The 17,931-nt window shown below is 37.0% G+C and overlaps 1 protein-coding gene across 1 annotated transcript; it reads left to right on the top strand.

The window, feature by feature from the left end:
- Positions 1-1,932: 1,932 nt before the first annotated feature.
- On the top strand, positions 1,933-16,253 carry kcnh2a (potassium voltage-gated channel, subfamily H (eag-related), member 2a). Its single transcript, XM_053647711.1, has 10 exons — positions 1,933-2,098; positions 2,709-2,939; positions 8,722-8,889; positions 9,187-9,615; positions 9,879-10,090; positions 13,192-13,614; positions 13,739-14,135; positions 14,956-15,155; positions 15,336-15,588; positions 15,976-16,253. The coding sequence occupies exons 1-10, from the start codon at positions 2,023-2,025 to the stop codon at positions 16,200-16,202; spliced, it is 2,616 nt and encodes an 871-aa protein (XP_053503686.1). The 5' UTR covers positions 1,933-2,022; the 3' UTR covers positions 16,203-16,253.
- Positions 16,254-17,931: the final 1,678 nt, after the last annotated feature.

Below are 17,931 nucleotides of genomic sequence, written 5' to 3'. Positions count from 1 at the left end.
GTTGATAAGTGAATTGGCAGATTAAAAAGCTACATAAATCAATCATTATTTGAGCTTAAAATATAATTAATTCTTATTAATTGATTGAGTGGCTGTGGCTCAGGTGGTAGAGCGGGTTGTCCACTAATCGTAGGGTTGGCGGTTCGGTTCTCAGCCTATGTGACTCCACGTGCCGAAGTGTCCTTGGGCAAGACACTGAACCCCAAGTTGCTCCTGATGGCAAGTTAGCGCCTTGCATGGCAGCTCTGATACCATTAGTGTCTGAATGTATGGGTGAATGAGACACAGTGTAAAGCGCTTTGGATAAAAGCGCTATATAAGTGAGCCATTTATAGTTTTTTGGGGTTTTTGGTTGGTTGGTTGGTTGGGTTTTTTTACTATAATTGCTAAGAAGCATTTTCAGTTCTCTTTTTTGAAACTCTTTACACAGTTAGCATAACCCCACTATGCACATGTTGCATGCATCAATTTCAATATAAACGTTTATGTTCAAAAAACTATGCAGTTGATTAGGAAAAACATCATATACCTTGTCTTTATAAGTTTTGTGTTTAAACACAAGTCAAATTACATTTACAGATCACTCCTCTTTGTTTTATTAGCATTTTCCATACTGTTCCAACTTTTTCAGAACTGGGGTTGTATATGGAATTACCTCTATAAAGTATAAAACAGCTCCCCCTACAGTTTCACCAGTTTGTGCACTTATGATGTAGTCCCATGCACTTGCTTTTGGATAGAATTCAGGTCTAGTGAAGAAGAAGAAGAAGAAGAAGAAGAAGAAGAAGTCACTACACTATATGTACAATAACAAATGAAATACACTGGCTGACTGTTGAAAAATAAAACTGTTAAATGAGCATATGTTTCGAGACATATTTTTCATAAACAGTAGAAATATATATTACACTTAAATTTAGATTAGATTAGAAAATGAGCCAGTAGGTTAGGGTTAGTTAATTGCATATATTATAGCAAATGAGCATTTGTTAAACACATATCAAATTTTAAAAAATGTCAATGCATTATAATACTGTTTCATAGTATTATATTATGCAATATAATTTGTGTAAGTGAAAGGAATGAATGATAATTTGCTTCATAACCAGGGTTTTGACTAATATATATATATATATATATATATATATATATATATATATATATATATATATATATTAGTTTTGTTATATATATTATATATATTATTGTTTGAAGAACAAATCCATCAGGAGGGAAATAAGGGGGAAATGTGTTCATTATTGTTTTGATAAATTTTCGGTTATCCTCTTAACAAGTGCATTTCAAAGTATTGTAGCTGTATCACAAACTGTTACTGCAGTGTGCTCATTTTATGCCCTTTTTGAAATTGAGAAATTGTAAATACACTTTTATACAATTAGTTCACACACGTGATTTGTTCTCATGATTCATTTATTTTCACGTGACTTTTCAAAGTCACCTGATTCACTTTTTTGCCAAGTGAGTTATATGTGCTAAAAAAAAAATGTACCTTATATTTTCACATGTATGACGTGGATTTGTTTATCATATATTATTAACATGAAGTCACGTGTTTAAGCTTGAGTTTAATTTCAGGGCATAACATGTTAAAACGCACTTTTTTGTTATTGTTGTTTTTCACATATTACTGATATAATCACAGTGTATGGGGAATTATTCTGAAGTCACCATCTCAGGTACCATGTTACGGTTAAGTTTCCCGTTAGGTTCTGAAACTGCATGTGACAAAAAGCCTGGACATAACCCGCGGATTAATTGACCGTGAAACCGCTGCACAAATCCAGTGGGAAAGTGACGAGTGAGCGGAGTTCATTGGCGGATATTTAGTGGATTAGACGCAGTTTGGAGCTCTCCACTTTACACATTAAACAGCAACTCGCGCGTTATACTAGAGCTCACAGTTAACCTGAGTGAAGAAAAACTGATCAGACCCACTTCTCATTCTTGAAGCTGGAATAAATCCGACAACCTCAGGTCAAGGAGTTGAATTTAAGGAGCATCATGCCAGTACGGAGGGGACACGTCGCGCCTCAGAACACCTTCCTGGACACCATCATCCGAAAATTTGAGGGCCAAAGTAAGAATATGACACTGCGAAAGCTTAGTTATTTTGTTGTTGTGGTTGTGTGTGTTCAGGCTACTGTAATGTAAATAATAATAATAATAATAATAATAGTAACAATGATGATAATAATAATAATAAAAATAATAAAAATCATGTTTTTATTATTGTTGTTAGTATCATTAGCATCATTATATTCGCTTGTTGATTTCACATGGCATGGCTTTTAAACTACTAAATCCTGTCTTTTCTTAGATTAAATGTCCATAAAGCAGTTTGCTTTTGCAGCTTCTTTTAACATGCTTAATATAATCTTGATGAAGCTGTCAGTTGAGTGTCAAGAGCCCTCATCACCTAAAGTGATCATTCTGAATATACTGGGAAAATATTTATTTATTTATTTATTTATACAAAGTTCACTACCCTTAAGCTCTGAATTGTTTAAAAAAAAAAAAAAACACACACACACACATTATTTCAAAAGTGTAAATATTCATTAAGGCCAAAAGTCCATTGGTTATAAGGTAGAATGTGTTCTCACTTCATCTCACTCTTTCCAGAGATAAAAAAAAATCTGATTGAACATGTACTGTATAACTTTAATGCCTCTGCCACATCTTGACAGATCGTAAGTTCATCATAGCCAATGCACGAGTAGAGAACTGCGCCATCATCTTCTGCAATGACGGATTCTGCCACATGTGTGGCTACACACGTGCTGAGGTGATGCAGAAGTCATGTACCTGCAGCTTCCTGTATGGGCCTCACACAGGCAGGTCTGCTGTGGCCCAGATGGCTAAAGCATTGATAGGCTCAGAGGAGAGGAAGGTGGAGATCTCCCTCTATAGGAAAGATGGTAAGCACATTGGCAATTTGTGAATGGCACTGACAGACACCCAGTCCTAATGCCAATCAATATTAGCTACAACATACATCCAACATTTTTTCACTTTTGTGAAATTAATTGTCCGACACTGTCCATTGCCTTACTTGGGCTGCTGATATGTTAAGAGTGACTGCCATGGTTAGTTTACTGACTTTCTGCAGCACCTGAGAGCTAGAAAGCTAGATCCATTTTCAGACTTTGCTGAAGTTGAGCGTAGCAATTCATCTGCTAGGTCATTATCAGCCTGAATGAATCTCCCAGATCCACCTGTAGACACTGCATCCTTGCACACCCCCAATGAGGTATATGGAGGATGACTAGTCCCTGAGGTATAAGAAGGGCTCTGTTGAAGGGCCTGATCCTCTGCATTGTATGGTTATCCATTTCAACTGAGCCATGTCTGCTGTAAGGTCATCAGTTCAACTAGAAAGCAACTCAGACTGCTTTCTTTCCTTGTTATGCTTATCAGCTGTCACTGGATGTTGGTGTTTGTGACTAGCAAGCTGTTTAGGCTGTACGACTTGAGCCAGATTCAACACTGAATCAAGGTCTAAATCAGGCTGTGTCAGGATCAGTATTTTTGCACAATCAGCAATACAACAGTGTGAGACATTGTGCACACAGCTGGTGCCTGTTTTTGCCTTCCAAGGGCTTCTGACACTGGCTGCTCAATTTATGTACATTGCAGGAGGAATATTTATATTTAGATTCTAGACAATTTTGTTCTGAAAGTTTTACTATTTTCTTTACCAAGTCCTTGCACTGATTAAAAAAACCCTGTAAACTCCTGATCTTATAAGTTACATTACTAATGTGAGTTAAATTACTTCATAAAATGTTAAATCACTCAGGTGATCTTTCAGGAAGCTAATATAAAAAATATGAATATAGAACTATTCATGGTGTTAGTGAATTCATTGCATTAGTCCTCTGAAGTCACTAAGCTCATCATTGGTTATTTGAGGTTATTTTCATGGGTTTCTCCTTTCAGATAGTTGGATTTGCTACAGATTGAATATAATCCTCTTAAGTGAAATACCAATTTAGATGAGTAAACCGTTAAATATTGCATTCTCTTTGAAAACAATGATGATGACCCATAAGGATAATCTGAGTGAGTATGGCAGGAATCCAGTTTTTAAGATTAACTGGAGTTACACTATAAAGTAAGTCACACTCTTATGCTCCAAATCTAGATCAATGTCACCTGAATCATGTAAATAAATAAAAAATTATTTTCTATTTTCAACAGGAAAATTGTCCCTCTTTATGGTTATGTCCATAGTCACATGTCTTCTCATGAAACTCACCTGTAATCACATACACCCCTTGGTGCATCCCTATTCGCCCACTTACAGTGCTGTGAAAAAGGATTTCTTCTTTTGTGTATATGTCATACTAAACTGTTTCAGAAATTAAAACAAAATCTAAGATAAAACAAAGGCAGCCTGATTAAACACAGAATAGAGTTTTTAAACGATAATGTTATTTATTGAAGCAAAAAAGTTATCCAATGCCAACTGAGCCTGTGTGAAAATGTACTTGCCCCTGTAGTTACCAATTCCCCAAATCTATGAAACTGCATTCATAATGGGGTTCAGCTGGTGTGAAGAAAAAGCACATTTGAGGGTGTACATGGACATACTAACATATGTAATGGAAGACCATTGTAGAACGTTGTTGCCTAGATACGCACACTGTCACTGTAAACGAACTCCTCGTTGCACTACAACTTTTCTTCATTCATTATTCCTTATATAATTTATACTATATAATTTAATTGACCATTCCCTTGATGTATTTTTTCACATTTCTTTTATACCTCTCTAAAATGTGCTCGGTCTCTTCATGTGACCCTACAAGATAAACATGGTACTCTTTTTACACAAAATGCAACCATTAGTCTTAAGTGACTAACTTTGGTTAGTGCATAACATTTAAGTTCTTACATTTAAATAGTGATGCATCACAGACATTACACTCGTCTGCCATGTTTGCAGGTTGAATTCAGAGAAGCAAACCGTCACAAAACTCCTCCCTCGCACAAGGAGTTGTGGGCAGTATTAACAAAAAAAGTGTCAATGGATCCACATTTCAAAAATCTACCAGAAATAGTAGACCATCTTTGGGATACTCATTTAAACATACTACAATTTGGGACACACTAATTCTAATCTCTGATATTATTTAGGATGGATAGTAGGCAAATTGGGATGCAGCATTATTCATTCTTTGTAAAGTCTCACATCTGGTTTTCACTAATGACATTACTGAGCCTTTTTTTTATATATCTTGTTTTGAGCTGGTATTGACTTTATTTTTGGTTATTGATTCATTCATTACGGTTTTGCTCTACTGACTTGCTGCACTGATCTGTTCATTAAAATCCTGTGTTTGTATCCAACTCTATTTCTTATACTCACTAACCCAACATTTTTGCATACATTTTGAAACTTTTTTATGCTGCATAAAAGAGCTTAGTCATACCACTTTATTAAAATACCAAACACCTGGTAGTTGACTAAGTTTTTCCAGAGTATACCCATATGATTGAAGCTAAATTTGGGTAGGCTCGCCCTGACCATAGCACACATGAACCCAACCCTTTAACCCCAGCTTAAAGTGTGCCGTTTAAGCTGTGGACCTGCATACACTCATACTGTAAAATATATATATATATATATATATATATATATATATATATATATATATATATATATATAAATTCAAACCTCAAATATTGTTTACTTTTGCTTGCACCCTAATAGTAATTATATTTGGAAATAATATTATTCAGTGTGTTTTGTGTTTCACTAAAAACACGCCTTTTTTTTTTTTTTTTTATAAAATGGGGACTGAGCAGCAAAAATACTTTTGCTTCAAATCATTCACTGGATATTTACTGAAGAACAACTCTAGTAATTAGTCTTTATATTCTGCTAATGACTTCCATTGCTATAATTAGACAGAGTAATGTCTAGAGCTATCTCATCCATTTAATTATTTATTCCTGGTCACTTGTACAGTAGGACAGTAGAGGATTCTTGAGTTCTCCAGCACACAATTGACTTAATAATTCTTAGTTCAGTTTGAGTATCAGCTTGGTTCAACTTGTCCAAGGTAAATTACATTTCATTTGAACTCGTGCATTAATTATACCTACTGAAAAGGCTTTTTCTGTAAGGCGACATCTTAAGCCTTATATAAACCCTTCACAAGTTTACTATATTTGGCTCACTAATTTTTAGACAACCACTAATTTAAAAATGTGAAAATCTGGATGTCATATCAGTGCTACCAACAAAATGAAATGGCTTAACAACTATTTTTTTGTGTTATATTATTTAACATTGGATGTAAAGACCTGTTTTGACCAATGGCTGAAAAAATGTCATGAGATTATGATGTTCCATTTCTTGTGTCACGTTGTGTTTATGTTGCATTTATTGCCTTTCATGTGTATCGGAGGAATTTTGTCTCCAGAACTGCTTTTTAAGCAACATAATTGCAAAATGCAATAATCCTCTAAAAGCTCAAAACACTAGGTGGAGATTATTGTAATAAAATGGATGGCTACAGGAAGCTTTCAAAAATATATTTAGGATAAATGACCAGTGAAAGCATTTTACTAATTTGGAATGTATTTATTATCATCATCATCATCATCATCATTATTATTATTATTATTAGTAGTAGTAATAATAATAATATTAATAATTTATTGGTAATGGCAGTAGCATAGCTGGCAGTGCAGAGTTTCACATATTCTCCCAGTGTCTGAGTTTCCTTTGCGTAGTCTTGTTGCGTGCCACCTCATAAAAACTTGATGGTAGGTGGACTGGCTACACTTAATTGCACCTAGGTGTGAATGAGATTGTGTAGTGCCATGTGATGGACTGTCATCCCTTCCCAGGTTTATTTTTGTTTCCACCCAGTGTTCTGGATAGAATATGGATCCACTGCAACAAGAATGAAGCAGCTACTGAAAATAAAAAATAAAATTAAAAAAATTTATTTCATGAGGGTCAGCACCTCCAAATCTCTGGTTCTCAGCCAGAAAAGGGCAGGTTGTTCCCTTCAGGCTGGAAATGAGATACTGCCTCAAGCAGAGGAGTTTAGTATCTTGGGGTCTTTTTCACAAGTGAGGGGAGAATGATAGACGGATTGGCATAGCATCAGCAGTTATGTGGAAGTTGTTCCGGTCCGTCGTGGCTCTCTTCACCACAACGGACTGGTACAACCCTCACCTATGGTCATAAACTTTGGGTAGTGACCAAAACAATGAGGTTGCAGATACAAGCGGCAGAAATTAGCTTCCTTTGCAGATAGAGTGAGGAGCTCAGACATTCGATGCTTACTCCTCTGCATCGAAAGGAGCCCGTTGAGGTGGACGCCTCCCTGGGTAGCTGTTTCTGGCATGTCAAATGGGGAGAAGACCCTGGGGCAGACCAAGGACTAGATGGAGATATTATAGCTCTTATCTGGCCTGGGAGTGCCTTAGTATCCCCATGGAGGAGCTGGAAGAGGTGGCTAGGGAGAGGGAGGTCTGGGCATCTCTGCATAGACTGTTGCCCCCACGACCCTGACCCTGATGAGCAGAAGAAAATGGATGGATGGATAAAATAAATTTATTGAAAGAAACCAAGAATGGCATGAAGCCCAAATTAAAAGTAACTTGTCATTACCTTTCACTTTTCAGCAAAATGTGACCCCGTCAGTGTAAATGGTTTCTAGCGTGTCTATTTGTAAGATTTTGAGGCTTCATATCCCTTTGGTAATTAAATTTTTATATGGTGCTTGTGGTCTTTCAAAAAATAACAATCCTTTCCTTATTTGGCATTAACCTCTCTGGCCTTTGGTGACTCTGTCCTTGGTGCTGAAGAAGCCAACCCCCCGCTGAATAAAGCCCTTGTTTGCAATAATATCCCTCAGGCACTGAGGCCTTTTAATCTCCTCTCTCATTTCATAAGCTTTTTCAGAAGGTTCAGATATTTATACAACAGAATCCCTTCTCATCTATTTAAATGTGCTATTTCATAGTAACGGCAAAATGCAATGTCAGGGGAAGTTGGGTTAAGTGGTAATTAGTAGCAGATGGTACAGAACATTGCCATGTATTAAAAGACACTGGTGGTATGAATTAATCGATTAGGAGGAACAGAAGAGCATGTCTTGTTTCTTTCATCTCCAAAAGCCTAAAACATGTACCTTGATCCCAGGCCTGTCTGCTCTGTCATATAATTTGAGTATGTAACTAGTTCCTTACTATTAATAGAAATTGTGAAAAAGATTAAACAAATAGTGGATATTAGTAGTTAATTTTGGTTAATTTTATACTTTGGTTATTTAGTATATATTTAGTATTCCAGCATTAATTACAATTCACCAAGGAAAGCTTTGGTCATTAACAGTTGCTCTTGCTCTTGATCAGTTAGAAAAGTTGTGATCCCACATTCATGAATACACGACAGGGAATATACTGCCCTCTACTGGATCGAGATTATTTTAGTTAGAGAACAATGTACTTCTGGGTGCAGAGTAGGAATACACCTGGGAGTCTATACAAGGAGATATTTAGACATCTTTGTAGACAATCCAAATACTGGCAAGTACACAAGGCAGACACAGAGAGAACATGCTGAACTCAACAAAGATCAAACCTCTGGATCTGTGAGGCATTAACATTACCTTTTTGTTGTCTGCAATTTTTGATTTTTCCATGTATATCTGAACTTTTTCTTTTTCCTTACAGGAGTGTGTTTCCTGTGCTTGGTGGATGTTGTTCCAGTCAAGAATGAGGATGGACTGGTCATCATGTTCATCCTGAATTTTGAGCTGGCAGACCAGAAGAAAAGCACTGCTGACAGTTCACCACTGAAAGAGCACAACCACAGATTCACAATTCCATGGCTTTCTAAAGGTGCTCACTTTAGATACACAATATACATATTAGTCTGGATTCCTTTGTGGCCACCTTTCAAGCCATTAATGTCTATTAAGTAACAAAATAAATGTTTTATCAACAGCTTGGTTATAATAAGACCATATGCTGATATAACAAAAAAATTAGGTGGTAAAATGTTGTTGTTGTTGTTGTTGTTTTCACAATGGATTTGTATTGGACACTTAACTATAGGAGTTTCATATTTTAATATGTGATTAATCATGTAATCAGATATTGCAAAATAGTTGCAAAATTTCATTCTCTTTGCCTCAGCTTGTAAACCCAGGTTCAGGCTGCCCCGGCCTTTGTTTAACTCTCTGAGCAGCAGCAAGTCGTCTCTGCCTGATGATGCTGAGTTGGGTCACATGCACAAGATGCCTCACATGGGCCATGAGTCAGTGGCCTTGGACAAACTTTTATCCTTGCCAGAACGTTCGGCACTAGGTCGGCTTCCATTGCTCTTGTGGGATGATGAACCCCCTTTAGATCCTCACTGTGAGCTTCAGTCTTCACCACCATCCCAACCCTCATTCCATGGTTTTTTGCAGTCCTCCCCATGGCTAGACTGCCCAAAGAATTCGCCCTCCAACTGCAGCATGTCCCACAGCCGCTCATGTGAAAGCCTTTGTAGCACACGTCAATTGCCCTCTACCAGTGTCTGCACATGGGACAGGAAGCTTCCCATCAGACCCAACAGCATGGGTGAGAATGACGATGGGTTCACATGACCAACATTGAAATTAATAGAATAATTTTATTCTATAAATTAAATTAATATTAATAATAATAAGAAGAAAAAAGTAGCAAATTAGTACTAGTGGTAGACATTTCTGGAAATACTAGGCATAACTGGACTTGTTCCCAATAGTAATTATAGATAATTGCATTGGTAGTATCATATTTACAGCTTTGGATAACACAAGAAGATATGCATGATGTCTTACTGTTATCTGTTGTCTGTCCAGGTGCCATGCATTGTAAAGCCAGTTTGCCTAACTCAACATCAGATTCGGACCTGGTACGGTTCCGCATGGTCAATACGAGTCCTCTAGCATCACACAAATTAATCGAATTCAAACCAGATCCCTTGGTGACTCTCCCTTCCAGTGAGATTGATATAATTGCACCTTGCAAGCTGATTGATCGTACCCACAATGTGACTGAGAAAGTCACTCAGGTAAGTAAAAAAACACTCAGTTGAAACTAAAAAGGTTGAAAACTTGAAATCATAGGATTCTTAAAGGTTCCATGTAGAACCTTACAATGGAGTATGTTACAACAAGAAAGGGTTCCAAGTAGAAACCTTTAAGGAAACTAAGAGCCCTTAATTATCCAAAGAACCCTTAAAGACGCACTGAAAAATTTATTATTTTCTCTGCAAGGTTGAATGTTGATTGCAATCAAAGGCACACATCAGGCTGTGTGTGTGCGCGCGTGTGTGCCAGGTGTATTGTCCAGGCAACATTTTTCTGCACCGTTGAGTTGTGGATATCTGTGCCAGCCACTGAAGTTGAATAATGTGGATAAATGGGGTTTTCTGATTGGTGTAATCCTGCATGGAAAAGAGAAGAACCCATACCCACACTTGTACTCATCAACTTCAATACTGAATTAGTACTGTAACACTCTTCTCCGGAGGCTCAACCCACTTAAAGAGCCTTTATCTCATCAATCACACTTTCAGTGTGATAGAAATATGCCATGCGCAGCCAAACAGCTGTGAACATCTTTCTGTCTGCAAATGTGCATATACTTGTCGTTCCTTTTTTTTTACAATAGACATGGACATCCTCTTACAAGGGTAAATTAGTTCTCTCAATCCGATTCAGAAGTGCTTAATGTCACCCACATCTAATGCTAATTACCAAGAATAAACATGAGTCAAGTCCCATTTAATTCATAACAAAGTATGTATGTAAATGCTGAGTAAATTGAATCTTGCATAAGATGCAGAAAGATGCCATCTGTTAGTATTTTGGATAAACAAGGAACCAGCTGGTGTGTGTATATTTCCAAATTTTGACAAAATATCCTCAACATTCAATTTAGGAGTGATGTTACAAAAATCATTCTGCCCACCAGGGACTATATTGAATGTGGTCCTCAAAACATACAATCTTCCAGGCTTTTCTGGGATTTGAAATTAAAGTGGTTGCAAAATGATATGGAGTACTACACTTTTATGGGCCTAGTTAATTAATGGTTAAATACATATTTTGGATTGATAGGCAAATGAAATATTAGCAAGCAATGTGGTCAGAGACAGATTTTAGTAATGCAAAGTTTCCTGAAGGTAAGCAAATGATAAATTAATTTAATCTGCCATGCTAAAATACACTCGCAATGCTCCTCTAATCTTTTGCCTTCTTTTTCAGGAAGATTTTACATCCATATTTTTCAATTAAAGCTTTGTCTCTCTGCATTCACTTTCACCTGCTGACTAACTGCTGACATTGTCATGGTGTATTGCTTGGAAGGAATGCTTTATTTTTAATACTGCCAACCCTAAGCCATATGGTGTGTCCTGTACAAAGTAGATACTGTATATGTTCAGTCTCACAGAGAGAGTAGGTGGTGTTAGAGACACATTTTCTCAAGCAAATCTCAACCACAACACAGCTCAATTACACCAAGGAAAAATAAAAATGAAAACATAGATGATTTTTAAGATTTTTATCTAATATATCTAGAAAAATGCATACAAATATAGAAGAATTGCTATATTGTCACCAGCTGGCCAGTCTGGATCATTGCACTGAGTAGAGAAATATGCTGAGAAGTTGACACATGCTGTGGGGAGTACCTAAAATTATAAAAGACTACAGCATGTTCCAAACCCCGCAGATAGAGTACTAACATACATCAGAACAAAAGGGGAAAAATGGCATAAAACTTCACTACACAACCTTGCAGCATCATTACACTAGCCTCTTATTAAGAAGCTTTGAACGTTCTTTTAATGGCTTAGTATCTTCATACATCTTTATATGCTTGATGGTTCTATTGGGCTTAAAACCAGGAGCTGTCTGAGCAATTAAACCAAGAGTTAAGCAGTGTGCTTTTATGGTCCAAAGTTCTAGAATTCACTTGATGTTTTCTTTTTCATGTAATAATTTAAGAAGCCTTGTTTGCTTTTTGGTTATTATTTTATTTCTGTGCATATTCTGTACTATGTACCAGAAACAAGCTTACAAAATTCGAGATTGTTCCTACCAGGAGTCTGGATCTTTCCTTTGCAAGTACTTGGGCAATGATTAAACATTTTTATTATATTTTCACTTATAAACATATAATATTTAATATGGGTCTTGAACAAATCATTATATATTTTTTTTACACTGACACTGCCTCTTCAGTACTTCTTAAACTGTACATTGTCAGATTAAATACCAAAGTTCTCCAAAGGCTTTGCTTAACTGTGTCTCAAAGGGGTTACTAAGGGACGACATCATAATAATTAAAACTCTACAGCTAAAATACAGAGAAACACAGAGGACAGTCAGGCCCCCAAATGTAATTACAGCTCAGTGCATATGGGATTTGCACTGGTATGTGTTTGTGTGTGTGTGTGTGTGCACGTGCGTGTGTGAGACACACAAACGCACAGTAAGAGAAATTCTTAATTCTCACAATTTATTTATGTCAAGGGTCTGATTTTATAGCTTCAATCATTTTCTTTAACAAGGACAGAACCATGTACAGAGTTTCTATGGGTTTGACAGACAGGAATTGTAAAACATGCATCTCCTGTGCTGTTGTCCAAAAGTTTAGTGTTCAAAGCCAGAGGGGGAGAAATGTAGACAAAAGAAAGCTTTTAGGTCTACTGTGCATTTGATTATAGTATCAAAAGCAGCAGCAGCACTTCTGTCATTTCTCATCATTGTCATGATCATCATAGTAGGTTTTTTTTTTAGTATTTTACATTTGAATAAATTCAACATTATATTTAAACCCAATGGAAACCTAATATATGTTTTTAAAGAATAACAGTTTGTTTGCATTTATTTAAACAATTTTTATGGATGTCAATAATTTTGGGTCATATTTTTGAGAGGAAGATATGTTTAAAATATACTTCATAAAATATAAATACTGTTTAAAAAACAAATACAATTCAAAAAGTGTTTCTAATTAGGATAAGTTTTTTTTATATGACAAATACTTTCTAATATTTTTGGAGTAGAAAATTTTTAATTAGTGTTTAATGTTTTTTGCTAATTTTCATATAGAGTGCCAATAATTATATAATTCAATAATTATGTTCCTATTCCTGTATAGGTACTGTCTCTGAGTGATGATGTCCTCCCTGAGTACAAGCTTCAGGCTCCCCGCATTCACAATTGGACCATCCTGCACTACAGTCCCTTCAAGGCTGTATGGGACTGGGTTATTCTGTTACTGGTTATCTACACGGCCATCTTCACACCATACTCAGCAGCCTTCCTGCTAAGTGATGAGGAGGAGGCTGCCAGGCAGCGCTGTGGATACTCCTGCAGTCCTCTCAATGTGGTGGATCTCATTGTAGATATAATGTTTGTTATTGATATTATCATTAACTTTCGCACAACTTATGTCAATACCAATGACGAGGTGGTCAGCCAGCCCGGCCGCATCGCTGTGCACTACTTTAAAGGCTGGTTCCTCATTGACTTGGTGGCTGCAATTCCATTTGACCTGCTTATCTACCGCTCTGGAGAGGAGGTGAAAAGACTCACTAAATCTTTGTACCCCAACACCACTCACCTCTTAACATGACTGCACTTGACTGCACATGAATGCAAAGTTTTGTAAGCTTTTGAAATTTCCATTCTTCTTCCCTTTCCAGACAACCACTCTGATTGGTCTGCTGAAAACAGCTCGGCTGCTGCGATTAGTACGTGTGGCACGTAAACTGGACCGGTATTCAGAGTATGGAGCAGCAGTGCTGTTCCTGCTCATGTGCACCTTTGCATTAATTGCACACTGGCTGGCATGTATCTGGTATGCTATAGGGAACGTGGAGAGAAGTGGTTCATCTCGAATCGGCTGGCTACACTCACTGGGAGAACAGCTTGGCAAGCCTTATAATGAGACAATTCCAGCCTCTGGACCAACCATTAAAGACAAGTATGTCACTGCGCTTTACTTCACCTTCAGCAGTCTGACCAGTGTGGGCTTTGGGAATGTCTCACCAAACACCAACTCTGAGAAGATCTTCTCAATTTGTGTTATGCTCATTGGTGGTGAGTACTCTTAAGGATTCAAATATTCAAGAGACAATATCATATTTATATAGTATCTATATGTTTGCACTGCATATTTTAACTGAATTAATTATTGTTTGTTACTTGGCCTACACAGAAATTTTAGAAGTTTCTAGTGTCATTTGGGAATGTTTCAGAGTGTACTTGAAATTACCCTCTGCGCTCTTGTATGGTGTTGTTTGTAGTTCACTCCATAGGCTTTTATTATGATATATGCTTTAGTTTTGGTCCTGTCAACACCCCAGTTGTGATTACCCTAAAGTGTTCACCTGTTCTCTGTCTCACCTTGATTAGTTTGGTTATTTCTGCCCTGTTGTTTCTGCTCCTCCTTGAGAATTGGTATCATGCTTTTGTTTCATTAAGTACAAGCTTTAGTTTCCTGTGGTCCGTGTTCTTTGTGTCTTGTAGTACTTCCTGATTTTGTGTTTTGATTATGAATTTATTCTCATGTTATTCTATCTGCCTGTGTTTTGACACCATCTATGGACTTTTCTGATTCCCACTTCTACAAGTTACATTACTTTTGTATTCTGTTCAATTTCATTATTTTTTTAATCATTTGAAAATGATGAGCAGAGATGTGCTCATTGGAAAGCTTGTGATTACAAAATTAAGCACAAAGGCTGTGACACAGATTTTCTTCTGGTGTTGGTAACTATTACCCATAAAATTAAAAGGACTTTTAATTTTAAAAGGAAAATTAAAAGGACTTAAATAACCAACTAGACATTCACAATGAAATATCATTTGCTTTTATCTTTGCAAAAAGGAAGGCATAGTCTTTTCTTTTTTTTTACAGCATTGATGTATGCCAGTATCTTTGGGAATGTGTCAGCTATTATCCAGAGACTTTACTCTGGAACTGCTCGCTACCACACCCAGATGCTACGGGTGCGAGAGTTCATTCGCTTCCACCAGATCCCCAATCCACTAAGGCAGCGACTAGAAGAGTATTTCCAACATGCTTGGTCCTACACCAATGGCATTGATATGAATGCTGTAAGTCTTTTTCCCCTTGAATTTAGCTACTATACTGATGACATTTAATTCACACAGCTGAGTGTGTATAATATAAATTAAATATATAATTCTGAATAAACATGGTGGTGCTAGACATGTGCTAAAGTCAATAAAGAACATAATACAATCACTTCTGTATCTCTCTTTTACCCCGTTCAGGTGCTTAAGGGATTTCCTGAATGCTTGCAGGCAGACATTTGTCTGCATCTGAACCGCACTCTGCTACAGAACTGCAAAGCTTTCAAAGGCTCCACCAAAGGCTGCTTACGTGCCCTAGCCATGAAATTTAAGACAACCCATGCCCCACCAGGAGACACTTTGGTCCATGCAGGCGATGTCATTTCAGCCCTCTACTTTATCTCCCGAGGCTCCATTGAAATCCTGAGGAGAGATGTGGTAGTAGCCATCCTGGGTAAGGCATTTAGGGGATTTAGATTCTGTTAAATTCTTTATACAAATAGACTTTTGGTAACATTCCTGTTTATGCCCTAGCATGAAGAGTGAGCTAAATAATGAAAAAAAAAGTCTTGAAGAAGGCATCATCATGTGATCATTATTATACACTTTCATATTACTGTAGAATACGGGATATAGTACCAGCTAGCACTGTTGTATAGTGCATGTTTAGAGAATGACATTCAGCCATAATCTGATGTTTCATACTAATATTGTGCCTATTTTATAAGATGTTATTTTGTATCTTATTTGCTGTCTTTGCTTGTATATCAGATGTTGGCCCATGTATATCAGAGAGTAATAAAAGGACTTAATGTATAATTAATTTGGTATAATCCTGCAGGAAAGAATGATGTATTTGGGGAACCCATTAATTTGTACACAAAGCCTGGGAAGTCGTGCGCTGATGTAAGAGCACTGACCTATTGCGATCTGCACAAAATACAGAGGGAGGATGTTCTGGAGGTGCTGGACATGTATCCAGAATTCTCTGATTACTTCTGGAGCAACCTGGAGATCACCTTCAGCCTTAGAGATGTAGGTACCGATGCTGAAAAAATAAAGAAATAGCCACTGTTGGAACTTGTTCCCAAAAAATCCCCAATGCATTTGTTTAATAATTGTCATTCAATAGACTACAACAATTTCTGGATCTGTGAAAAGTGAAGAGTCCGAAAAGGACTACATGAAACAACATATGAACAGATCTGCATTTTCCTACCATCACAATAATGAGAAAGGTACAGTACCATATTACAAGACGTTAATCTAATTTATATATTTAATAAATGAAACCAACACCAAATATATAGAATTAGGCTTGAAAATACAACTTATAGACTTACTCTACATTATTAAATGTTATTAGTCTACTCATTGTTATTAGATAACACAGTGAAGACAGAAGCCAAACTCAACAGGATGACTATTCAGCCTTTGAGAAACATGCAGCATGATGAAAAAGGACAAAAGGTTCATCAGGATTTGGATTCCTCATCCTCTCAAACCAGCAGTGATGAAGAGAATGAGTCTAGACAAACGTTCTTCCACAGTCACGCTCCCAAATTGCGCAAAGAGCAGACAAGCTGTAACAATTTCTCAGGTAGTCTACAAAGCAACATAAACTATGTGCTGGCATAATTTTTTACCCATTTAAATGGGTACCAAAACATATTTTTTAACGTATGACATTGTATAACATCCAACAACTTGACATGCTGAGTATTAATGTTTCTGGGCTTTAACACTAATATATAAAACCAGGTTTTTTTTAGGGGTCTCCAACATCTTTAGTTTCTGGGGAGAAAGTCATGGGCATCGGTACCAGCAGGTGCCAAGCCACAGTATGTCCTGTCCTCCTCCCTCATCTTCATCTATGGGTTTCTCACACAAGATCACCCACCATCAATGCAGTGAGGTGGAAAACAAGCTGGAACTGCTGCAGAGACAGCTTCATAGGTGATAAAGTCTAATTTCTGATTTCCCAGTCTCGAGCAATCAAGCTATGTTATTGATGTCAGCTACAGTATATGTAGATTTTAGTTTTCTTTGTTGTGCTTCCACAGCCTGGAGTCTCGTATGTCCACAGACATTGGAGCCATCATGCAGTTTCTTCAGAGGCAGATGGCTCTTGTTCCACCAGCTTATAGTGCTGTGACTTCTCCACCCGAATCATCCACAAATCCAGCTAAACTTGGACAAAAGCTTGTGCAACCAGTCAATCCTTTAGAAACAGAGAGATCAGCCATTCACTCTCAGGTACCACTAAACCACTGAAATTATTTACTTATTGGAGCTGGAGGAATGATGACATTGCTACAGTTTATCATATTTCTAGTTTTGCAAAATTACTGCAGGTCTTTTAGACACTTTTAGACTCCACTATTGCAGTCTTTTAATATTATTACTTGTCACACCGTACAAGATGTTCCCAAAAAAACCCTTGGCAGAGTTCTATAACAGACTGTGCAATAAAAAGATCCTGTAACGATAAACCTGCAATTAAAGAAAATGACTATGCTCTGCCTATGGCATTAATCAGCACGATCTGGGCCCATGCAGAAAATGGGGTTGAATAAACAGAAACAAGCTCTCAGTATATTTGTTGTAATGATCACTTTAAAACTCAAATAGGAGGAGTTTGAATTTGTTTGTAGCTGCATAAAAAAGGGGACATCATGGAATGTCCATTCTTCAAAGTGAGCTTGTGGTAATAAGATATTTTTTTTCTGACCATTAATATGCACAGTAGCTTTGCAGCCCACTTTATAAGGAGCCAGGCATGTAAGCTGTTAATGTT

This window comes from Ictalurus furcatus, chromosome 17 (assembly GCF_023375685.1).
Source record: "Ictalurus furcatus strain D&B chromosome 17, Billie_1.0, whole genome shotgun sequence".
Lineage (NCBI taxonomy): Eukaryota > Metazoa > Chordata > Actinopteri > Siluriformes > Ictaluridae > Ictalurus > Ictalurus furcatus.
Note: the sequence above shows the minus strand (reverse complement) of the source record. Positions and strands in the feature narration are given on the sequence as shown.

Excerpts from the sequence above, each read along its gene's own strand:
- kcnh2a (XM_053647711.1), top strand. The coding sequence starts at position 2,023 with ATGCCAGTACGGAGGGGACACGTCGCGCCTCAGAACACCTTCCTGGAC. Across the intron at positions 8,890-9,186 it reads AATTCCATGGCTTTCTAAAG|CTTGTAAACCCAGGTTCAGG; the intron begins GTGCTCACTTTA and ends TCTTTGCCTCAG. Across the intron at positions 9,616-9,878 it reads CATCAGACCCAACAGCATGG|GTGCCATGCATTGTAAAGCC; the intron begins GTGAGAATGACG and ends TTGTCTGTCCAG.